This window comes from Conger conger, chromosome 12 (genome assembly GCF_963514075.1).
Source record: "Conger conger chromosome 12, fConCon1.1, whole genome shotgun sequence".
Lineage (NCBI taxonomy): Eukaryota > Metazoa > Chordata > Actinopteri > Anguilliformes > Congridae > Conger > Conger conger.
The window spans coordinates 38,152,789-38,178,097 of record NC_083771.1 but is presented as its reverse complement, the minus strand read 5'-3'; the positions used below and the strand labels follow the sequence as shown (position 1 = coordinate 38,178,097).

General features: G+C 39.7%; 2 protein-coding genes across 3 annotated transcripts; both read right to left on the bottom strand.

Annotated features, from left to right (window-relative positions):
• Window positions 1-413: 413 nt before the first annotated feature.
• On the bottom strand, window positions 414-10,774 carry LOC133141772 (Golgi phosphoprotein 3). The gene is made up of 4 exons (XM_061262491.1): window positions 10,347-10,774; window positions 5,524-5,655; window positions 3,316-3,430; window positions 414-2,390 (listed from the first exon to the last, which is right to left on the bottom strand). The coding sequence occupies exons 1-4, from the start codon at window positions 10,557-10,559 to the stop codon at window positions 1,966-1,968; spliced, it is 885 nt and encodes a 294-aa protein (XP_061118475.1). The 5' UTR covers window positions 10,560-10,774; the 3' UTR covers window positions 414-1,965.
• Window positions 10,775-12,211: 1,437 nt separating this feature from the next.
• On the bottom strand, window positions 12,212-24,579 carry LOC133141771 (myotubularin-related protein 12-like). Of its 2 annotated transcripts, none has more exons than XM_061262489.1 (16): window positions 24,317-24,579; window positions 23,364-23,421; window positions 22,894-23,042; window positions 21,576-21,648; window positions 21,045-21,181; window positions 20,825-20,918; window positions 20,463-20,586; window positions 20,031-20,106; window positions 19,533-19,639; window positions 19,219-19,343; window positions 19,011-19,089; window positions 18,859-18,929; window positions 18,517-18,683; window positions 17,919-18,095; window positions 15,412-15,576; window positions 12,212-14,571 (listed from the first exon to the last, which is right to left on the bottom strand). In XM_061262489.1, the coding sequence occupies exons 1-16, from the start codon at window positions 24,383-24,385 to the stop codon at window positions 14,008-14,010; spliced, it is 2,235 nt and encodes a 744-aa protein (XP_061118473.1). In that variant the 5' UTR covers window positions 24,386-24,579; the 3' UTR covers window positions 12,212-14,007. The 2 variants fall into 2 exon arrangements, with proteins under 2 accessions (XP_061118473.1, XP_061118474.1); XM_061262490.1 differs by having other exon boundaries at window positions 12,212-14,568.
• Window positions 24,580-25,309: the final 730 nt, after the last annotated feature.

Genomic DNA, 25,309 nt, shown 5'->3' with positions numbered 1-25,309 from the left:
TCATACCCACAGGCAATTTAGACTCTCCAATCAGCCTCACCTGCATGTGTTTGGACTGTGGGAGGAAACCGGAGTACCAGGAGGAAACCCACGCAAACACACAAACATGCAAACTCCACAGAGAGGCCACTCCAAAAACTTGGGCCACTTTTAGCTAACCTGATTGTAGCCTCTGAGTGGGTTGAATCATAAGGTAATCTTAATTAGGTGGTCAAGAATTTCAAGTAATAAAGTAGGACTCCAGTGGTCTCTATTCCATTGTATTTTAAAGGTTTCGGGAGTTCCAAGTTAGCAATGCAGTACTACGCGGTGAATGAGCATGTTCATTAACAAAGGCAATGAATGTTGGGGGAAACAAAGATTCCCACATGCAGCCACTTACAAACCATAGAAATTAAAATGAGAGAAGTCTATTTCAGGCACTTCCATGATCTTAGTTTATTGTATGGTAAAAAGCAAGTATACAGAATAGGGATCCCTTTAATGCCAATAGTTATATTTAGTATCTTTCACTCTGAAGACCATATTAACAAAACTTTCAGACACATTTAAACCCCCTGTCACAAGTATACTATATGCCCCCAATTCAGTGTCTATCTTCTCAATAAATTGCATACATGAACGCAAAAGTGAAGGTAACTAAAATAAAGTAAGCCATAATTGCATAACATTCAAAAATAATAAGTTGATGAATATAAAATGAGTGAAAAGCAAAGCAAAAAAAAAAAGTGAATATGAAATAAAGCATAGGATATGCATTTCAGAACTAATGTAGAGAAATTCCATCTGTTTCAAAAACAAAAGTTCAAGAAAATAACCTGAATAATTGGTCAAAGGCCATTTTCATGACACCTAAACTTGTGACACTGTGGCAGATTGAAAAGGAGTTAAACAAGTTGTTTTCTGGAGTACCTGACTACGTTGTTACTATGAAATCCGAACGGCCAGCGGTAGCAGACCAAAGCATACCGAAAGTTAGTAATAACTTGAATGCATGCCAGATCCATTCAGTAAAACTGGCTACAAGTGTCAGAATACACTAGGAACTATTTACAAAACACAATGGAATGTATCCAACCCCAAGTTCGCTCCATTGAAATTGTGATTTGTTAAGTAGCAAGCAGCTGAGTTGGCTAGAATTATTATTTTTTTCGCATTGATTACTTAAGTTACAAAAATAAACAGATCATAGATTTAATCAATATTACAAACAGAAGCAGAAATCGTCCTTACATACAAGGCGTAATCACATGTAAGTGTAATTAGTGTTTTTGTGTTTTATTGTAAATACATGTTTTATGAAAACGAGTACATGTCATTTGTAAAGGATCGAGAGTAAAATATATGTGTGGAATTTAAATTTTAAAAGCTTTTTTCCCCTCTATCAAACACAGGATTCCAGTGCCGCCTCAGAGTAAATTTGTTGTGCTGTTAGGATCTGAAGGTACATGGTGCCAAAAAAAAAAAAAAAGGGGGGGGGAATTATTACCATTACTGATTACACAAGGGCAAGAAGCTGAATATTAAAGTACTTTAGCCCAGGATGCATACTCAAGAAAAAACATCCATTTATGACAAAATGATGGCTCTACCAGGAAATCTGAATCATTTCTGAATCAAACTCTTACATACTGAAGAGACCCCCCCCCCCCCCAACCCCCTCCGCCACCAAACAACGGCTTTTAAAAACCAGAGAGAATCTTTTTGTTAAGAGTTCAGATGGTGGGAATAGTAACATGAGTGATTAAACCACACAGGGTCTGACAGTGAATATAAAAGGGCATGGAATGGGAGGGGGTTTTTATCTACAAGGCAGGACAGTGTGACAGAATGACATGTCTGCAGACCCGGAGTCAACCATCTGTAACTATGCGGGGGGGGGACCATGCCAACATCCCTGCCTCCGTGGTAGTCTGAGTCTCAGCTCCATGGTCCTGGGACGGCGCTCGACCCCCCCCCACGGGCTCATTTGGTAAAGGCCGCCACCACAGCCCAGAGGAGATCGTTTGTGCTGCCCTTCATGCTCTCCCCCTCGGGGTCCAAGTCCAGGAGCTGCCGTACTCTTTTCATGGCCAGGTCGTACTGGTCGTCCAGCAGCGGGGCGAAAGCGTTCTCCAGCACGTCGGACGAGTGGGCCAGGAAGATGAGGGCCAGCAGACGCTTGTCCATGCGGTGGGGGTCGTTGACCCACTTCTCCAGCACCGCCTCCTGCACCTTCTTGATGAGCCGCTGCTTGATGTTGTTGTTGGTGAGCGGGTGCGTGGTCATGTCGAACAGCAGGAAGTTCTGTTTCTCGGTGGTGAGCACGCCCTTCTCCACCAGGTTCTTGGCCAGGCGTTCCCGCACGTTCCGGAGCTGGTAGTGTAGCTTTAAAGGGTTCCACGTCTCGCCTGGGGAGCCAGACACATTACGTTACATTACATTATTGTCTTATCTTATCCAGAGCGACATACAGTTGATTAGACTAAGCAGGAGACAGTCCTCCCCTGGAACAATGCAGTGAACAAAACCTCATAGAGTGAGAGTACATAAACACAACTAAAATACAGAATTTCAGATAGTACATGCATCTGTAATGTATAACCATTCACTGTGCAACAAACTGAGTAAGAGTAGGAAAGTGATTAATCAGTTACCAGATGGAATATACTCATATTACCTCCAAATTCATCCTATTAACCTGGGTAAAACTGCTTCGCATCTCCTAACCACACCGTCCCATTTTGCTAAAAATCATACCAAAAGCAGCAAAACCCTTTTCAGATTAGAGCCAATTATCGATTCAATATAAAATTACTGGCTTAACCCTAAAAATGGATTTGATTTTCTTTGTTATACATTTATATTTTAAAAAATCCACATCAGCTCAGAGAACTGTTGACTGAATTATGCAAATTAGCCTTTACATTCTTAGTTTCGGTTTCACTGGGAAAGCAAGAAATCAAAGAATATCAAAACAATGAAATCTCAATGAACAAAAAAGTATTTTAAAACGATTGATCTTGACAGCAGCTTGGTGCAGACTAGCCATGTTTCATCCTAGACGAGCATGTCACATTCCCAGACAGATCAAATGTGAGGCTATGTCTGAATCAATGAGGAACAGCTGAATTTTGTTGTCACATTTTACTGCTGTCAAAATACATGAACAGAGGACAGTCAAGAAATAAAGCAGAGGAAATGGCAGAGTAGAGAAAATGACTAATAAATGGTAGGAAATAAAAGTGATGCCCCTGCAATGTTCAACTAGAAAAGATTAATGTTTGACGGGTGACCCACATGGGCCTGTACATGAGTGAGGAAGGCTGAACTCACCACTCAGCAGCTCGATCCAGCTCTGTACCGTTTCTGGTGGCTGGGTCTCTTTGACGTGTTTCAAAGCTTCATCCAGCAAGACATCCCCGGTAGGAGCATCAGACTTACAAATCACCTAGCAACATCAAACATCAACCTTTAGTTAAAACTGCTTGTCTCTAACATCCTGCCATGTTTGTGTTTTAACACAAAAGAAGTGCCGTCATTGGAATTTAAATGCATACTATGCAGGATCCCTTTCCTCCCTTCACTCCTGTGTTTACGTATAAAACGTCTATACCCTCCATTCTCAACCCTGCCTGCCACACCTCGAAGATGATTCTGGCTGTTGCAGACTACCATATGATAGCAATACCCCAGACTAATATCATTTTTAAAACATCTACTTCAGTAGTCGCTTTCCATACTGGGCATTTTAGCTTGCTATTTAACTGATATTACTTGTGTATGTATTTAGCTCAGCGCCGTTAGTGGTGATGCTACCCACTGTTGCTAACACCCGTGGATTTCAGTCTGCTCTAGCCTGCCTGGAAGGAAGCACAATCCTGTAACATAAGCACACATACTCACAAACACATCAATTCACTGTCGCTTTTATTTTTATCAGACATCTTGTCTTCTGAAAGTCTGGGAGTCTAGGCATGAGCTCTCTGCCCAGGAGAGGAAATAAGCCAGTATAATCCCTGAAAAATATACGCAGTAGTACTGTGCAGTAGGACCCAGCTATCATGGCCTGCCTGCCAGCTGAAGTATGAAACTGAATTTAGTTAGCTAATAACAGCAGCTACCTAGTGTAATGTTACCGAACACTAGCCAGCCAACAAAGCTGATCTCTTGCAAACCCAGCTCACCACTGTAGTTACCAATCCATACAGGTTTCCTCTTGCCCTCCATCTATGAGATCATAGAATGTATGAATTTAGTGTATTGAACAGATGCTTTTTAATTACATGTGTAGGTTTGTTTTAGAATATATTCAAGGTGAAAATCCTGCATAGTATGCCTTTAAACCCTCACTGGTCCTCCCAAGGCAAGTAGCTAAACCCTGCATACCAGGATAACAGATAAAGCTACAGTATTTATGGCCATACGTTGTGAAATGACCAATAAATATTGCAATGGAGTGAACAGAATGAATGAACAGAATTAAATGATCCCGTTTTTAGCACCCAAAAGTTAACATTTTCCCCATTATGGTTCAGTCTGTAGATTAGATTAGCTTTAAAGGCACGTTACTTTATTTTGATTTCCATAACAAAAACATAGTAATACATTTAAAAAATTAACTTAATACCATAAATGTTTACAGAAACAGTTTGTATTAGTACATGACAGGAACATAAATAGCAGCAGAATTTGCATTCTTTTGCTGGACACAGTAGTGGTCATCTAAAATGACTCCCTCTTGTGGCAACTTAAAATTAAACAACCAGGCCAAGTGACATCCAAGGTCCATATGGTGAAATCAGCATTCCTATAAAATTTCCTTCAGCAAACAAAGTGCAATTAAATGCCATGAAACAAAGTGCAATTAAATGCGGCAGGTGAGCGCCTTACACTATAAATATAATTATTGAATTAAAATTGAACAAATTAAAAGTATGACAATGAATCAAAGGGAAGGAATGAGAAGTAGATCTGCTTTGAGCTGCTTCCAGGTAACTTCTGAACACTTCTGAACTCTCCCTGCATATACAGTAGCCTTGGGCCTCATGGACCTGCTTAGCCTGAAGGTTATAATTCCTTTTCATTCCTTTCATACTGGTGCAGTTTAATCAGTCAAACAAATATTTGCTATACTTTTAACAAGTAGGCTACTTCAAACACTTGTAAAAGCTTTTTTGCATAAACATTTTGAGCCCAAGAAGGTAAGCACAATTTCACAAGAATTTGCTGAACTTAAAATGACAAATAAACAATAGAACATTGTTAAGTTTGGCATGACAATATTTGAAGAGTTCAGTAGATCAAAGCAGATTCAGTATTTTCCGGCGGATCACCAAATTGTTTCATTTCACACAGCGAATGCTTGTGGGGAAAATAAACGCTATTTGTTTTCATTCAATTTCAGCAATGTTTCACCAAGTGTCTTTAAAACATGCATAGGATGACAAACTGTTTAGCACAATTAATAACCACGGCTCTTGCAGAAAGCAGGGACACAGAAAGGCTCATTCGTACACTCACACAGCCGAACTGAGCACTGACCTTCCTGGCTAGTAAACTTTTCCTCCTCATCCCGCAGGCCTCCAGCTGCAGCCGGCCTCTTAAGGCCAGTTCAATGAGCATGCACCCCCGCAGCCCTGAGGAGATGCAGTCGTTCCAGAAGGACGTGTACCCCTGAAACAGACGACAAACCGTTACAGACAATACCTGCTGTAGAACAACACTGATACTGCTGGATGCAGGATGATTAAAAACTATGACAGCAGAAATGACAATGGAGAAGTTCCCTCCCACCCTGAGCTGTAATCCCAGGAACAGAACCAAGACATGTCATCCCTTCTGGTCTCAACCCCCAGTGTAATAGAGACACCAAATAATCTGGTAGCAGAATGGTCATAATAAGTACAATGAGTAAACAGAGGGGTCCTGCACAGGAGTGGGAGGGTGCACTATGCCATTGGGACAGTGCTGAGACCACCTGAACTGGGAGGGAGGTTGCATGAGACCGGGTTAATGGGAGCTAATGCACCCAGGATGCATCCACTATGCCTCAATGAAACATGCACCATCGTTTCGTGCAAGCAACCAGGTTACATCTCATCTGAGAGATTACACAGACTGCAATTATGAAGGCAAAGAACAACAGGCTGTGCATACCAACTAGTTTGGCTCACGCATATCAAGTTCATTTCCTCACATTTACAGACATTAAAAAATCATGTGTGAAATGTGAAAAAAGGAACATCTCATCTGCCTACCTAGGCTAATAGATTACATCATAGCTGATGTTACCCATTACCTTTACTTAGCAGACGGTCCTATTCACAGAGACTTACAAAACTGGATATGGCCGTTTAATGCAATCACCAAAGTAGCCTGATTACTATGAGCAATACAGTAGCCTATTAAACATTCCCAGACCAGCGTGTTAGGAAGCAGGGAGTAGCCTAACATAAAAATGTCAGTGTATGTTGACTATAGAGAGTAACCAAGAACCAAATTACAAATTCTACATACATACCCATAATATATGGATTCTAGTTTGCATTGAAGGACAGCGGTTTGGTGTGATGTTCGGGTGTTATCACTGGCTTGGTGCTTTTCTAATATTTACAAAGCATATGGAATCCACTTCATTTGGGCTGTTTTTCTAAAGCCAAAAAAAATTTAAACAGGTCGACCTGCCAATTAAGATGACGCATGCGTTTGCTTGTTTTTTTTTTTTCCAGAAAAATGTTGTAACAAATCAAATAATAGTGATGAGTTGTGGGAATGAAACATTATATATCGTAATGAATATACCCAAAGCAACGTGTAGCCTATCCCAAGAAAGTTCTGCATTATGAAACTTGTTAATTCTGGAACTGATACATTCATTTATAAGTTACCTGGTTAAATCTTGGCCTACAATAAATGCCTTTGCATTACATGCTAGATGTGTGACAGTGACTCTGGCTGCCAGCGGTAGGCCAATCCGAACTGAGGCAAACCGATCCATCCCCATCGGACACGTGACAAATGAACAAACAAACTGACTGACTGACTGACTGAGAGCGATCCATAGTCCTACCCCTCAATTTAATCAAGGTCTGGGACAAAAAAGAATATCAGATGCATTTTTGGGGATGGGAAAATTTCTACGAATGGTCCTTCATGAAAGCCATACAACAAACTCCTGAATGAGTATGTCAAATTGAAATAGGCATTTGGCGTGTTGCTTGGCTGCATCAGAGATGATGCAACATGTCCTATGAACAGTTCTTGACACGCATCATGCTACTGAAGGCGTTTCATGGCTTTTAGAAGGACCATATAAAGAAAGAGCTGTTGAAAAATGCTCCTCACGCAATGATACATGCACCAGCTGATGTGGGCACACTGAAAGGCAAGAGGTAACCAGATCATTTCAAGTTAAGAGCAGATTTCTGCAGATAATGATTGCCAAAAACCCAACCTATATTTCCCAGCAAAGATTATATTTTGAAAAGTAGTTTTTTTATTTTACCTGTAGACAAATATGGGGAAAGGGGGAAATGCACTTGTACAGTATAATACCATGACTAAGACATTGAAACAAATGTTTGCAGCAGACTACAAGACTGAAAATCCAAGCATTTGTCCATCTAAAAAAGCCTTTTAACATCACAGAATAAACGTTACATTACATTACATTATTGGCATTTGGCAGAAGCTCTTATCCAGAGCGACGTACAGTTGATTAGACTAAGCAGGAGACAATCCTCCCCTGGAGCAATGCAGGGTTAAGGGCCTTGCTCAAGGGCCCAACGGCTGTGCGGATCATACTGTGGCTACACCAGGATTAGAGCCACCAACCTTGCGTGTCCCAGTCATTTATCCTAACCACTACACCACAGGCCACCCCACATGTTAATGCCTATATCAACCAATAGAATACAAAATATAAACTTAGTACAACACAAGCCATATTCAACATTGAAAGCCCGAACGTCTCACACTGCCAGAATACGCCCTCCTGTGGTGCTGGCACTGACTGTTCCAAGTGTCCAACCACAAGGCCCCAGACACCAACTCCCCACAGAGCCAGCTTTGTCTGCCCCATCAGTTTCTCCAGGACCAATAGAGTACAGGGATAACCTGCTGCAAACTAACCCCTACCAACATGCTGAGCAAGTGGCCTTTGGTACACAGTCATAGGGAAATGGGGAATCCACAAAGCAACACCTTTTTGTAAATGTATCGTTTACATGTCCGCGTTTACTTTTTTTCTCACCCAACCAGGGAAGTTCTCTTTTAGCCTTGACCAGGCTACAACGCTGTTGTGCCTGATTGAAAAGGCAGTTTTACGCAAGCCACCCATGCAACATCACTTTGAGCCCATCAACTCCTTTTTAAACTCAGCACACCTGAACAGTCCAACTGAACATTTATAGCGAGAATGGTGAGAGTCGGGCAACAAAGGGTCATATTTTTGTGGGGTGGCATGGAAACGGACCAATCACTTTCAGATGTTCTGAAATTCTGGCCTAGTCCTGAATGTTAAAATTGTAAAGGGATCTCTCAAGTTGACTACTGAGCTCAAATATTGCAAACAGCTGTTACCGTGTTTCTCAAGGAAATCTCTGCCTGCCTAGATCCTGGTTTAATCCATAAATAAACAAATAACATCTAGATGTACCACTACCTTCAGTAGAGGCCTCTGACTACTGTCAGACTGACAACATGGAATATATGCATCCAAGTCTGTTTGGTTTGCTTGCATGCTGGGGCAATCAATTATCCTACATGGTATTGCCCAACACAACTCGGGTCATTTGACAACTAGGACAGGCTTTTTGTCAAAACACCTCTGCTGCACCCCAGGTACAGCTGAACGGTTAAGACGGGTTAGAGGAAATGTGCCGTGCTCCAGTGAAACTGCGCCGTAAATGGATATGGATTGAGAATTGTACAACAATTGGGAGGAGAAAAAGTAGACGACTAAATCCTGGCCATAATTGCCATGGGTATTAGAGCCTTGTGAAGAGTGTTAAACTGGTAGGAACGCACAAAGAAACACCAACTCTAAAAAATACAGCAGAACTGTCAAATGCCACAGGATGCATATTAATTGAAAAGGCTGTTGAATATGTAGAAAAGTCTGGACAAAAATAAATAACTTACAGATAAGGGAAAGCAGACCTGAAACATGCCCAGATGCAGGTTTGCATTTATATGGTGAGAATAAAATCTAAAACTGAGACCATTTCACCTAATTTAACCTATAAATATGCTTTAAGCAGCTTACAAGATGGACTTCTAGCTACAGCGTACCTTGACGTTACAACTGCGAGTTATAGGTGCAGTCTTATATAGAAAACTAATTATATGCAAGATAATGAGTATATTTGCACTATTAAAAGAAAAGGTTGAGAGGGCTGCAAGTTAGTAGAATCCAGTGTACTATTACATAATGAGCATTATGTAATGTAAAGTTACTTGGCTAGCTGCGCCAACCGTACTTCGTTCACAGCTTAAATGGTTAATTTAGCCATATTTCAATAATAGAAAAACATGCTGACATTAACTTTGAGAACTTACATAACGTAGCTATATGAAATTAGGAGATACCCAACTAGCCACTTCAAGCGCTTGATTAAACAAACTTAGACTGGTGACGTTAAAGTTAATCTCGCTACACTCAATAATTACTTGCTCAGTTTCATTGAAAGATGCATTTTCTTTAGCTAGCCAACTAGCACCAATTTAGCTAGCTCCACACGACTGTTTCACTGGGAGTACGTTCCTTTTAGCGACGTTAGCTAGCTAGCTAAGCTGCCAAATTAGCAAAGTGGCAGGCGTTAGCGAAAGCTAATGAGCAAATTTAGCCAGCTAACGTACACGAACTCTAAGCAAATAAGAGAAGCTTTGATTGTAGTTTTGCCCCGCTTCCTTGGTCGCTAGTAACCCAATTATCTGAATTGAATGCAATATATATATATATACATTTACATTTAAACATGTGATAGCGCTAACGTTACTTGTTTACACAACGACGCAGCTATCTAGTTATATCTGATGGTAGCCAATAAGCTACCGTTTTTTTATGCTGATCGAATCTTATCTAGCTAGCTAACTTGCCGTTAGCTTGCTTATTCATTCGCTAATAAAGAATGCCAGGTAACGTTAGTTATCTAGCAAGTTAGTTCGCGAGCTAACGTTAGCCATGTAAACGTAAACTATTAAGCTTAGTGAACGTCAGGCTAGCTAATTATGTACAAACACTGTAAAGGCCAGTTAGAAACGAAGCAGCTATTAACGTTAGTCTAGCTAAAAACAAAGGCATATTTGTTATTTCGCAAAAGAGTGAATAAAAAAATATAACGGTAATTGTATGAATCCAAAACCTCGCGGTCCTTCAGCCCTAGAAGCAAGACTTCCTCCATGAGTGTGAGCCGAGTTTCTTTGGAATCTCCCTTGTCATCATCTTCCTGTTCATCCCCGCGACGTGATTCGTAGTCTTCATCCCCAGATCCCCTCTCTTTGTCGGCAGCGGCATTGCGAGAGGCCTCGGTCCGCCTCTGCACCAGGCCTGAGCTCCTCTGGGTCATGGAAGTCATAATCTGCAGACAAGTCGTAACAACGACGAAACGAGCGTATCCAGACCTGTCCCTGCCTCAGTTAAACAGTCTTTACAGTTTCCGACACATAAATAGGCTTCTATGGATTTCTCTGATCCAAAATTCGCTCTTTATTATTATAAGGGGCAGCTTGTACCCCTTGCCTCTGCATCGACTTTCTCAACCAATATGGCGAAGACCGATGACGACAGCAGTGGATGTGGCACCTCAGCCATACTCAGGTAACGTTGCTAGAGAAAATAAATACGCTAGCCTAGATATGTAATGTTCACTAACTCGGCTGTGACAATGGATCTGCATTTTCAGGGGGAAAAGTATTTGTTTATAATAAATATTAAATATTATATTATTCATAAACAAGAAGGCAAAAAGTAAATAGTTGGAAGTTATTGATAGTTCCAGTCAATTTCAAGCAAACTATCTAAAATGTATTTACTGGGCATAAAATGTAAACTGCAGAATCAAAGTCAAATGACTATTGTTATTATTATAATTATAACATTGATGTGCATGATATTCCTCAGGCCAACTGGCATGTGCCTGCTAAATCAATTACTCTTGTATGGTCATATTTTCCATGTTAAACTTTATTTATGTGCCACTTGCTGTCTTGAACCTATATTAGTTGATTAGCACGTAATCTTGTCAACATGATCTTGGAAGCCACTCTGGATAAGAGCATCTGCCAAATAAATAATAAAAAATGTATCGTTGCAGCTTCCAAGAATTTGGGCATGTTTATTCCCAAGTGGCTGTCCTTACTTGAACCTTAAATTCATGATAACCTGGTTGCTCTTCTTGTGATACAATGACAAAATGCATTCAAGCCTGCTGAAAGTGGAAGTAATATTTGTGCTTTCAGAGGCTGCGAATTGTGTATGAAAATGAGGACAAGGTTTTCAGCCACCATCAACTTATGATGGGAGTCCCTTGGATGTATTTGAACCTGGATCAGAAAAAGGTGAAAACCCTGGGCCTTGGGCCCTGCTGGTATATTGGTTACAAGTGACTGTGTTTTAAGTTGTGTTACGGTTGTGAGTTCATAGGCATACTGCAGTTAAATGTCTGCATTTATATAGCGCCTTTATCCAAAGTGCTGTACAATGGATGCTTCTCATTCACTCATTCACACACACACCAACGGCGATTGGCTGCCATAGAAGGCACCAACCAGCTTGTCAGGAGCATTTGGGTGTTAGGTGTCTTGCTCAGGGACACTTTGACACACCCAGGATGGGATCGAGTTACTCTTGGTACCTCAAAAACAGCACCCTCCAGGACTGAATTCTGTCACCAGTGCCCAGGGAGCAAAACACTGAGCATTCATTTGTACTATCCCTTTCCTCAGTACAGGTAATGTAAAATCATTAGACTATGCATGATTCCCTACTTGTGAAGTATTACGAATCCAAATAAGAAAAATAAAACAAGGACAAATTATCATATACTAACCTGAATTTTTATAGGAGTGATGAACTCATTATTTTGGATGTTTAATTACCTGATAGATTCAGATAGTATTTAATGTCATTAATGTACAGTCTACTGTCTCCCAAATAGAAAAGTGTCTAACAAATTTGTCAGCAGTAATAAGAAGGTCAAGAGTTACAAATAACACATAAGTAAGCGGACAATTTTTATTTATATCACCTTGAATCAGTCAACACTACATTTAATATTTCACATAATTTGATATTATCAGTGTTCAAAGTGCATTTAGTGTGCAAAGATATATCATGTGCATGTATAAGTTACATGTTATACCTGCACATGCTACAGTCCATGCATGAAAAATATATTGCATGTAATTCTTTCCTTTTTACCTGTGATTTTTTTTCAGTGTGCTATTACAATTCATGTAAACACAAATGAATGGTGTAAAAAAAATAAAAATGTTTCTTATCAAATTAACTGATAGGCCTTAAAAATGTCCACCCATGTCCAAAGATTTTTCCACTGCTGTTACATTATTGTATTGGCTTGTAAAACCCCACGCTAATCCAATGACGGAATTTAGCGAGGGCGAAGGTATCTACATGCTGGTCCTTCTGGTGTTGCTGGAAGAATGTTAATAGGGCTAAATGTTACTGACCACTATGCGGCGAGACTAAATTTGCCAATAGATGAACCAAGTTACAAAGACAGCAGTACTGCTCTGCCTTCCGCTTTCTACTGGTCCAGGCTGACCAAGAATCTCCACAATGGGGCCAATAAATCTACCATCGTTATATTTGACTCAATTTTAATAGTCATTTTAGATTAGTTATCTACCTTTGAATGGTGAATGGTGTGTTGTTGTGGGAGGTTGTAAACTTTTATGGCACCACCACCAGAGGAACGCCACTTCATCTGCCCACTGACAGTGTAACAGTGCAACTAAGAAAGGGTATTCCATCTTGCACCTCATATTTGAACCAGACACCTGGTATGTGGGCTCCCATCTTGCACCTCATATTTGAACCTTACAATACATTACATTAAATTATTGGCATTTGGCAGACGCTCTTATCCAGAGTGACGTACAGTTGATTAGACTAAGCAGGAGACAATCCTCCCCTGGAGCAATGCAGGATTAAGGGCCTTGCTCAAGGGCCCAACTGCTATACAGATCTTATTGTGGCTACACCGGGATTAGAACCACCAACCTTGCGTGTCCCAGTCATTTACCTTAACCACTACGCTACAGGCCACCCTATACAATAATGATTAACATTGTTCTACAAACTGCAACAAACAAGCATTGTTTAAAAACATAAGCTATATACTACTGTACAGAGATAAAATAATGTTTCCAGTGTTTTACTAAATTAATGTATTTTGACTTTCAAGATGTATATCCTGTCTTTATTTTGTTTGATTGTCCTTTCAACCTGGGTTTGAAAGGTTTTCAAAAACCTTTGTTTCACCATTTCAATAAATGTCCTTGTTAAGAATTAAATGAAATATTTATACATTTTTTACAGAGGTTACTTATTCTTGGAGCTACGCCACAGGTTTCAGTATATATATTTTTAAGCAATAGGCCATAGACCCAACTGTTACTGAATTCAGGTGCCTATCAACAGAGAGAAAATGCTCAAAGAGAAAATTCCACACTATGTTTGCTATTTAATTGGAACACAACCAATGTTTTGCCACCATTTGCCTTCACTTGCCTATTTCCCTGAAAAAAGACAACTAATACTGAAACATTGGCTGCGTTCTGAAAATCAGTTAAGGAGCAAAGAGAGTGTGTATTTCTCTTCATTTTTGAAAATGAAGTGTATTTAAATGTTTTCATATGTCAATCTAATATGAGGTGATCTCATAGCTCCAGTGATTGAGACAGGATTTTGGCAGTGAGCAAAGCAACACCCCGGATAAAAACACAGCAAATGGCTAATGTCACCACAATTAATAAATATGATGCACTACGCCTGCGAAGCGGTTACACGCTGACGGGAGCCTCATCCTCCTTGTCGCTCAGGCTTCCTGTGATCACCAGCCTCTGCGCCACGCCAGTGGGAATGGAGGGTCTGGAAGACGAAGTGTGAGAGGGAGCGAAAGGGAAGGCAGTGTAAGGGCAGACGGACGGTCTGGGGAGCATTGCTGCCCTCTGGTGGCTCGCGGCTGTAGGACAGGTCCGCCGGTCCAGCTTGGCCTGCAGGTCCCTCACCTCCTCGGTAAGGTCGGCCAGCTTGAGGAGGACCGCGATGGGCCCGCCCCCGTAGAGCTGTGCCTGTGGGATCCAGCGGAGGTACCGCTGCATCCACAGGCGGATGGCTGGGCCTTCCAGGCAGGGCAGGATAAGGTTATTGGCCTCCAGGGGCTGCCGCCACCAGGCCTCATAGAACTGGCGCGTGGAGGCCTGGGCGAACTCCATCGGCTGCATCCAGGGACTAATCCTCATACCCCGCAGCCTTTTTTTCAGGCTGTCCTTCTCCTCCCTGAGGAAGCCCTTCTTTGGTGATTGCTTGACGGTGCTGTTGGGAAAGGACAGCCGTGTCTGCTGCTGAAAAAAAAAAAAAAAAAAAAAAAAAAATGCACTTCTGATGACAACTATGTTTAGAACAGCATTTCCTGTGTATTTTGCTAGTTTCTGGATGTGATGCTCTGACTTATGGTAGAACCTATGCACTTGTAAGTCGCTTTGGATTAAAAGCCTCTGCCAAATGACTAAAATGTAAATGTAAAATGGGAAAGGAGAGAGGGTCATAAACCCATTAGTCATGCACATTCATATACATTTATACATCTCCTTGCCTCTGTTTAACATGGGGGGCTCCCAACTTCTAATGGGCACCTAAAATGTTTAGATTATTAACTCCTGATAGCCAATAAAGTTTGTAATGCAGGAACTATTAACAGACTAGTTCCTGTACATGGATGCAGGTGTCTAAAGAGTGATGAGATTGGATTATGCATTTAAACGCTACTTTTAGCATAATAGAAATGTTTAGTCATTACAATTATCACAATATTAGAATGTGCGATATTTATAACCTGAAGTCTAAATTGTGCGATTTTGTTAACATTAACAAATATTAAGGGAACATATTTATCTCCGTACCCTAGTTTGAAAAACTTTGGTTTAATTTCTGCATAATAAATTATACAATTATAGAGATTTAGTTGCAATTAAAAAAAAAAGTAATTGGTCAGCATATCAAACACATGCTTTTTGAAGTGCAAACTGTTTTAAAAGGTGGAAACTGTGCCATGAAAACGTTTTAGTCATATTATGTAAGAATGTTAAATCTGTAAAGCATAAACTGTCTTTGAGTCCTCTCTTCTGTGGAATCACGCCTGTCTAATCAGACAGGGTAAAATCACTCAGGACTGCAGCCTTTACCTTAGTGCTGGATGACTTTCCCATTGCTGTTGCACTCTCTTGCTTGGGGCTGTCAGTGTAGAGAGGGTTAGTGAATAAATCTTGGGCTGCACAGTCAAACTGCAGAGACCAGTCCCACACAGAGGGCAAGTTTAATTGGCTCCTTTGTGTTTGTGGAGAGTGAGCCTGTCAAGACAAAAAGAGTCTCTGAGCTGTAAGAGAGGGGGAGGGGGCCTGTGCAAGGCTGGAACACTTCACAATGTCAGGGAGTATCTGCTGGTTCTAAGCTCTGCCTTTCCACTGTCTGTAGTATAGCATTATGTTTGCTTAGGCTACATACAATACACACATCAAAGGTATATTACAGCAAACAGGATTAATACAGCACATTACAACATACAACTTGCATTATTGAAATGCCCATGCGGTTTGCTTTACGATTTAAGGATCAAATGATGTTAGTGAGTCACAGAGTAAGTCTAGCTACTCTTAACTAGGGATGTGACAAATCATCAGTTTTAGTAACCGGTTACCATCCCATTTTTTAAACGGCTAACCGGTTAACCGAGATATATATATAATTTTTACTGGACTACTGAGAAATTAAATTGTATTTTCAAACTGTATTTTGGGCCATCTCAATAGATAAATGCCAACATATTAAGTCAGATAATAGTAGGCCAGCCTAATTGCCAAATTAAATATTTACATTTACACTGACATTCTGCAGTGTAACCTCAGTGTAACCAGTGTAACCTGGTCGATCGTGTGTCATTTTTTAAAAATGCATCGGTTAAAATTATAATTCTTCATGTTTTCATCCCTCTTCTCTATGGCTTCTGCCTGATAGACTTGATTGGCATGAAATCTGTGAATATGCTGCTGTTAACTTTCTTACAGACGGGGATGTGCACTCCGTGGTATATAACACCGGGTCTATTTTACCATAGGCGATTGGTTTAATGATTTTACTTTCATGCCAATGCAGGTATCTGTACAATTTGATATATTATTATGTAACGATAAACTTGCATTTTATATGCCAATGCATTTTATAAGACGTGGGACAATCGTGGTGGTGCGACTAACGTGTCCATTTTTCACTGAAAGCAGGGAATTTTCGCTTTCAATATCCGATGGATAAATAGCCTAATCATAATGTATTGCTTTATTTATTTTTATGTAGTTACCGCATAGTGGAAAGTGAAGTTCGGTTTGCCGGTAGTGTCAACGAATTCGCGTGGAACGAATAAACACGGATGAAGAAACGCCATAGAATAAGCCATAAGTGAACTAACAGCTACAGATTTAAAACAGAAATTATTTGACAACTATAGTAATGTAGCATTCAATTCCATGCGGTGTTTGCATTTTAAACCCCTTGAAATGGCCAAATTGCTTGCTCGAACTACTGAAGCTAGTTGATTGGTAGTTGAATAGTTCAGGACCGCAATAATACGCCTGGTGATGAACGTGCATTTATTTTAAACTGAGCTTACAATTTCACCTTCAGGAAAAAAAAATCGGTTATCAGTTATCAATTTTTTGTAACCGGTTACAAATCAGTTTCGGTTAACCGGTTAACCGTTCACACCCCTTGTTTTAACATCAGTTAATTGACCTAAAATGAGCTGCAGGGAACTGTGTGTTTTATCATTTGCTGTATCATTGGGCAAGGTACTTAAACTAATCCTTAAACAAATTCTAATATATTTCATCAGTGGTGGCTGGTGGTGATACTGGATGGGAGGAGTGGAATACCTATCAATAGTTCACGCTCCAGCATTGCATTTCAAAATATGTAATTCAAATATCTGCCATTTGATAAATGCTTTTATCCAAAAAACCATACAATACCTTGAGCGCATACATTCCTCAATATGGCTGCCACCAGTGGGAACTGAAACCACTACCAGTTCAGTTACAGGACTACAATATAGGCCCCTACTCTTTAGAGCAATGAAACTATGAAACCAAGCCTTGTAGGTACAAAAAACAGATGATTAGTGAAGAATATAGTCACCATTTAATTAATTCTCCACTACTCACACACCCTGAATAGATAACAAATCAAGGGGGCGTGTCACAGACAGACCTTCAGACTTTAACGGGCTGAATACATTTAGCCCAAATGGATAACAAATCGAGGGGGCCTGTCACTATATGTAAAGCCTGTCACACTGTACTGACACTGTAATATGCTGACTGGGGGCTGTGATCAAGTAGCTCTGTAGCAATAAATATTGGTTGTGGTCAAACCCTATGTCTTTCTTATGACCATTAGATGGTGCTGTTGTTCTTGGTTTCACCATAATTCAAACTAAACTGCTTAAATTCATTTATTGACATGAAATAAGACCACAATCAAGACCTACACAAGGGTAATTTCTAAAAACGCATTTAAACGTTTTTTTCTTAAAAAGATTTAGCCTATTTATAGCATTCGCTCCTGTATTACATCTCATTACTTTAGTCTAATACTAGTAACAATGAAATCATGGCGTGATGTGTGAACCATAAGCCCTTACCTTTGTAGTGGAAACTCTATGGTAGGGGGAGTTGAAGAGGAAGGTGCTAAACATGGCGACGTGGATGCTGTCAGAGAGGACGGTCAGGTAGGTTTCAGTAAACTGGAACGCTGGTCCGTGCTGCTGGAGCAGCTGCCACACACACTCCAGGAACAGCAGGAAGACTGGCGACTGTAGCTGGTGTGCAGAGCAGCACAGTAATTACTGTCCGTGCAGTAGTTCCACAGGTGGGCTTTTCCTTTGCTCAAACTGAATTGTGGCCACTCAATTTTCTTGCCCAAACAGAAGGTAAGTGTACGTAGCACAAGTGCATTGAATTCACTCAACATACACAATATTTATTTGCAAATCTGTTCATTTAGAAGTGTAATGCAAATAGGTTGTACATGTCAGCGCTGGAGTTTTAAAGAAACCGTGTGGGTTTTCTTTGTCTTTTGTGGCAAAAGCTTCCACAAATTTCTCAATTTTGGATGTGAACTGTAATCTTGTACTGCATACATTCTAAGCAGCACTCTATGTTTTTTCACAGTGTAGATCATCACACCTTATATAAACCAAGTCTTACAGGGAGAAAAAAGGCCTGAAACAATATATGTACCTCCTTGTCTTTGAGTAGGTAATTGCAGCGGTCCAGGAAGTTGTGGCCCCCTGCTACCCACTCTTTCTGCACCAGGCTCTGGAAGCCTGTGAGAGTTCTGTAGAAGGGATCCAACATCAGCTGAACCAAGCTGGAGATCACGCAGCACAGGTCCAAACTTTCCTCCTCTGGGGCAGAACAACCAAACACACAGATACCATTACAATACCTAAAGAATCACTCTGCCACTCTGCCAGTGTTTTTTTTTTATTTGTGGTAAACTCCAATAATGGAAACATGTGGTTTCTGAAAGTACATAACTATAAAAAAAGAAAAGAAAAAAAAAACGGTCAGTTTACTCACCCATAATAAGAACATTTCTATTTTCCTTTTCCAAGCATTGAACTATCTCAACAGACTTATGGAGACATTGTCTATAAGAAAAAAAAATATTCACAATGAGGTACCCAAGATAACAGGAAGCAATATACTGTCATTTTAAAGCTATAGGCTACCTGATGATATCTAGCCATCCGGAACTTTCCAGTGAAGTAAACCATTTAACATCAGACAGCCAAAACTCAGTAGTGCCATCTATAGAAAAGAACAGGAAAATACCTTGAAATTCCAACAGACAAATCTCTCATTCACACATTAGTCTATTATGACCTGTATTATGATGGGAATGCAAGGCAAATTAAACACATGCTCAATGGAACCCACCAATGAGGAAAAACTGTTTGAACTTGTTGTAGGATTGCTGTATCTCCTGAATGTTTGGAAGTGTCTCAGATAGTTCCTCTGTTTTCACAGAGTAAAGGTTGTTTTCACCCACAGCATTCAGCATTCTGCAACACATTAATCCAAAAAGAAATGTGCATCTTATACCACAAAAAAAAACGAAAAAGGCATAGCTGGAAAAAAGATTTTATTTAAGTTTGTAAGTTTTAGTTTAAGTTTGACTAAAACTCCTCAAAATATGTTACCATGTTGAAAGTGTAGTGAAGTAGGTTCGTAGTCAAGCTTCCATTATGTACCTCTCCATGTAGCGCCTGCGTGCCTGGGAATCATCGTCATCCTCCATCAAAGGGAAGGACGCCATCTTATACAGGGCACAGCCACAAGGATGGGACCAACACCAGATCTGGAGGAACATAAAGCACTTCTTCCTAGAAAATATTTACTCTGTACAATAAGAGATAAAACATAGCTAGGTCTTTGTTTCCTGTAAGATATAACCTGTTTTCATTATTCAATTATTACACTGTTTGTTTTTTCGCACCATTCTCTGGAAACTCTAGAGATGTTCGTGAAATTACTCCAGCTTGTCAGTTACAAACCAATAAGCTTTTAACTGACAAGCTGGAGTAATTGTTTCTAATCACTCCTCTACAGCACATGCTGGCATGAGCACCATGCTACACTTTTGAACCAAAAAAGCTTTCCTATTCCACTAGACGAGAGTTTTACAAAGCATTAATTTACAAAAATGAATCTGTAAACATGAAATTCACAAGCATTTTCAAGAGTCTTACTGGTATGCCTTTCCCCTGGAAGTCTGACAAATTTAACTCGGAGACAGCTGCGGGGATGCTGAAGAACTGTGGTAGTCTGTAAAGTAAAGTGGTAAAACACTTGAATGTAAAGAATTACTTATCTTACAGCCTCTGACAATAAAACTTGTTTACAACAATGTGAAATCAGTTACAACTACTGGTCACTGGCTTTACTAATAATCTATTATAATCTGTGGGAACACACTTATTCACCACACAGCATGGAGGCTTCATTTCATTGAGTAATGGGGGATGATTCAATCAAAATAAACTGGCCTGAACCCTCTGAAACTGAATTATCTTACATAACTGAAGTACAGTTAAATTAAATGATATCTTCCAAGCATCCTCAGGGTTAAGAAATGCTAATACAACCAAAAATTACACACGTGTATTTTTGAACAAACATACCTTTGTGAGATGCTGAAATTCTCATTATCTTTTATTAATTTACAGTTCCCTTTTGTACGCATCATTTCCTCAGTCCAGTCTTCAGCAATGTTGAACATCATAGTTCTTTGCTTTCTCTGGATCTCTGCAAAGAACAACAGTGGCACACAATATCATCATTCTGTGCTGTTAGAAAATGGCAATATTTGTCAATTGTCACTTTCTAATCATTAGTATGGAGTCACATTTCTTACTAAACAAATTTATATATTTCATATTTATTTATGCATTTATTAATTTATTTAGAAATAAATACAACGTTTCTCAGCAATGTAGACTGCCTGAGTAATACATTTTTGAAACAAACAAGAGAAATTCTGCACCTGGACTTGATGTTGCTTTCTCACAGTAGGAGAAGGCAAAGGCACATTTCAGTGCCTTGGGCTCCAGACTGCAATGGACAATACTCTGAAAGATCTCCAAATAAGAAAGACAGCAAATCACATGAATTCATTAAACAGGAAAATGTCAAATAGGAACATCTTCATGCGTGGCAAGGCACAGTACAGCAGGTAAAAACACCTTTTTATAGCTCTATTTTACCTTTTTTGCTTCTTCTGCTTCAGCAAATGTCAAAGAGAACTGAAAGACCCGCAGATCTTTGCAGTGAATGATGATTTTAGGAGGGTACTTCTTTTTCACATGACCACGTGTCATCAACTTCCTCTTTTCATCATAGCCTGGAGGAGACAGAATGCATTTCCACAAAACTGAGCTTTCCCATATTGCATTCCATCATTATTTTGTAATATGTGGAAAAAGAACAGCAAGAGCAAAAATAGTACAGTGAAATATAAAATAAAAGTTGAAATCCATGTTGAATTGTATTGTTTATTAGACTAAAGCATTACTGAACATCCTGCAGGCCGCAGTGTCTGCAGGCATTTGCTTCAACTGTGCACTATGCCATCTGATTTGACTAAATACCTTATCATCTGAACCAAGCAGGTAAAATACTTGAAGTGAAAGGGGGTGTAGTGAAAGGCAGGAGCAAATAGCTGCAGACACTACCGCCCACGGGCTATGGAGTTGAGTAGTGCTGGACTAAAGGAAAGGAATTGTTGTTTGAGATACCTGCATAGATCAGATCCACGCCTGTGAGGGGGATGTCATTTTCTCCATAGAGCTTGTTCTTGAAGAGCAGAGCCTGAAATGCAGACTGGGTGTTTAGAATGACAAAGCTGGAGGAAATCAGCTACTGGAATTAATCATGTGTTTTCTCTGCACCGACAGAAGAGTGGAGTGAAATAAAGAACCACTAAGTATCATTAAGGACACTGTACAGCCCGTTCTTTAGAAAAATAGCATTACTGGCTATGTGATGTTAAAAATATCTTGGCTCTGAATATCTATTTAAAAAATTGTGCTTTTGTTAATAGGATTGTTATTATTCTTGAGTTAAAATGGCTACAGTATATGTTATGAATGGCAGCTACATGTAAGCATTGAATAATTACAAACTATTAGAGTATAGTGTATATTAATCATGTGTGATTCTAAAAAGCCTCCAAATAAAAATGTTCTATATCCAAAGGAATGTCTTATGGGAATGTTCCTTCAGACTACAGCATTTGTCCACTGTATGTTTTCATCACTCTCTGTCTGTTTTGAACAGCTAACTTGTACTACACCATCCATGCATGATCTATGTACTCATATAAACTTTAGAACTTAGAGGTCTAAGTAAAAGATAAAAATGGCTAGCTGACAAGGAAAACAACTTGACCTACATAGGACTGATAACTTGTTGTTAGTTATTGCTAGGTTATCTATTCCTGAACAGTATTTCATGTTCCATGTTTATTGTAGATCAAAATAATTTAAACTTTCCAAGTAATTCTAGTAATAATTTTTAAAAATGTCTTTGTACACTCATTGAGCCTATCCACTTAAGAGGTTCTATGACCATGTCTTAACTGCAACTTGATTTTAGAATAAAACCTACATATTTATAGGTTAGCCTTTGAAGTATTTCAAAAGGAGTTCTGAAGAGCTCACTGTAGACAAGTGGTGCGTGACCCACACTGTCAAAGGTATGGTGGACTAAACATGCCACATCAAATGCGTAATAAAACAAATAAATATTGAATTATATAAATAGTATACTGTACATTTCTTTTATTTTTTATAATTAAATAATTCACACCTCATCACTGTCCTTTTCATAAAAACATCATCAGAATTAATTAAATCATGTAATATTTCCAAATGGCTTTTTTCATTTCATAATGACATTTGCCTGAACGACTTATTTCCGAATAGCATTTGTTTTTTGACCTTTTTGTCAAGCCAAGAGAATGGCAACCAGTCCAAAACATCTTTCTGTAATCACTACTGAGGCCTTCACTGTGAGGCATTCTCAATGGCTGCCCACCATTTTTAATTCCCTTACCCTCTCTTCCGCCTCTTCCAGGGAGACTTCATTAGGCATGAATGAGATACGGAAATTGGTGCAGAAAAGTGTACCAAAGATGCCCTGTTGGGATAGGTCTTCCTGGGTGTACTTCAAGATGGGACTAGCACTGCAAAACACCACTTCACCTGGAGAACCAGAGATACAGTGCCTGAACACAAGAGATACCTCTACTATTGGCCCAAAAAAGGTAACATAATCATTGTTATCAACCAGTACAAATGCACAGAAATGTGTTTTCATGCAACTTTTTAATCCAATGCAAACCAAACCATACCAAAGGCCAATACATGCAATCTCAATCATGACAACCTACAAACTGTATTTCCTAATTGTAAGTCACACTATTGTTCAATATATTGTGCTACATAGATAGAAATCCATACTATGGAATAAGAAATTAAAAGGTTTACTTCAAAGCCTAAAGACGTAAAAGGCTGCTTACTTACCTGGCAATAATTCTGGATGTTTTCCTCTGGATGCATTCTTTTCTGTTAATTTAATTTCCTAAAAAGAAAGACAATGACATCCTGGGAAAGTGAAGTTGGGACTTCCTTATGGACATGTTAGCCCCAGGACGAATCTCTATACCAGATAACATTTATTTCCAGGGGTTCACAAACTGTCTTTCATCAAAATAACATGCCCTAGACATTAGAACACAATTGAGGGTTATTTCTTGAACTATTTAGGGAGGGAAAACCTTGTTTATAAGGAATTGGGCATTTCATGACAATTGCCCGTCCCACCTGTTGCTACATGAAATGCATCACCTTCACCGGAAATAAGGAAGTAGTTTCATCATTCAATGGCTTTACTTTCCTTTACTTAGCCTATCCACTTAGAGGTTTGATGTGTTGTGTGTTCAGAGATGCTCTTCTGCATATCACTGTGGTAATGTGTGTTTATTTGCGTTACTGTCACCTTCCTGTCAGGTTTGACCAGTCTGCCCATTTTCCTCTGACAGCTCTCATTATATAATACATTATAGGAAAAGACCAATGACTGCCATCTTTACCAGGGGTGTTTGCATCAGCACACTACTTATAAAGCTTATGTCAATACGTATTTTTACAATATTAGTACAATATTTATAGGGAATATTTTTTATCAACGGCGCCAAAAATTCTGGATACCACTGTATATCTCCGCGGGCATATGCGTTTACGATGGGCACTTGCTGTTCAACTCATGCATGGCAGACGTATGGGTTTACGCATTTCAAGTTCGTAAACTTTTAAGTTACTAGTTAATGTTTACTTAAGGTATGTCAACTGTTGGTATCGCAAATCTAACAAATGATATGCCTACAACATGATATCGAGCCTACCTGGGTATGTATACAGTAGCATATCATACGAAGTAGGCTATGCTAACAAGCAAGTTCTTGATTGTAACATACCTCAGGAGTGACATACGACACAAAAGAAGGTTTGGCCGACTTCCCTCCTGCGCTCCCCAAACTCAACATCTGGAAAGGTTTCACAGAAACGGTTGTGAAAACGGATCAGAATCCTGGTGAAGCAGTTAGCAATGTTACTGCACTACTCAAGGTATTCGCCGCCGTTTCTACGTTATTAAGCTAGGTTGCCCACATTCAAGTTTTGTTCATTTTAGTGGACGACCGGTGCGGTCCCAACACATTCCAAGCTATGATTGGGTAAAGCGAATGGCGACTGTTGCAATACCCATGACTTCCACACCTTTCTCTTGAAAACTTTCTCACAGGTAAGCATGTGATCTTCGAATTATTTCAAGAATGCCAGGTAAAGTAGGAAGTCGAGCGAGAGGGAAAGGATATGCAAATGCAAGTATTGTAGACGGGGTATGGGCAATTATATCTACTGGAACCTGATGGAATGAAATGTAAAAACGATATATTGAATCATTTTAAGGATAGACGGATAGGTTGGCTTGTCGAAGTGAGATATGTATCCACCCTGTTTTTATTAAACAAGCAGCAATGTTGTTAAAACCGTGCTGTGGATATCCTTTAAGTGATCGGAACATTGGCTCGAGCTGTAATGGGTTGTTCGAAAACACGAACAGGCAAGGTTTGTTAGTCGTGACAACAATAAAGTTTATTTATTTTTATTTTTTGCAAGGTTTCAGTGTTTCATAGAACCGCTTAACTGTACCCGTTTAAGGATTCTTATCTTCGTCCTGATGGTAGCCAAGACGCCACGAACAAAAACAAAAAGAGCACGTACATCCTTCGTTCCTAAGACTGTCACCCTCTTAAACAAGTGCATCTTAAGTGTAATGTCCCGAATGTGAATGCTGGTTATACCCGTTACATGTTTATTGTATTGCTCGTTGTGTGCAACACAATTTCCCTTCGGGGCAATAAAGGTTTTCAAGTGGATCGATCAAAAAGCATAATTTTCACTCCCAT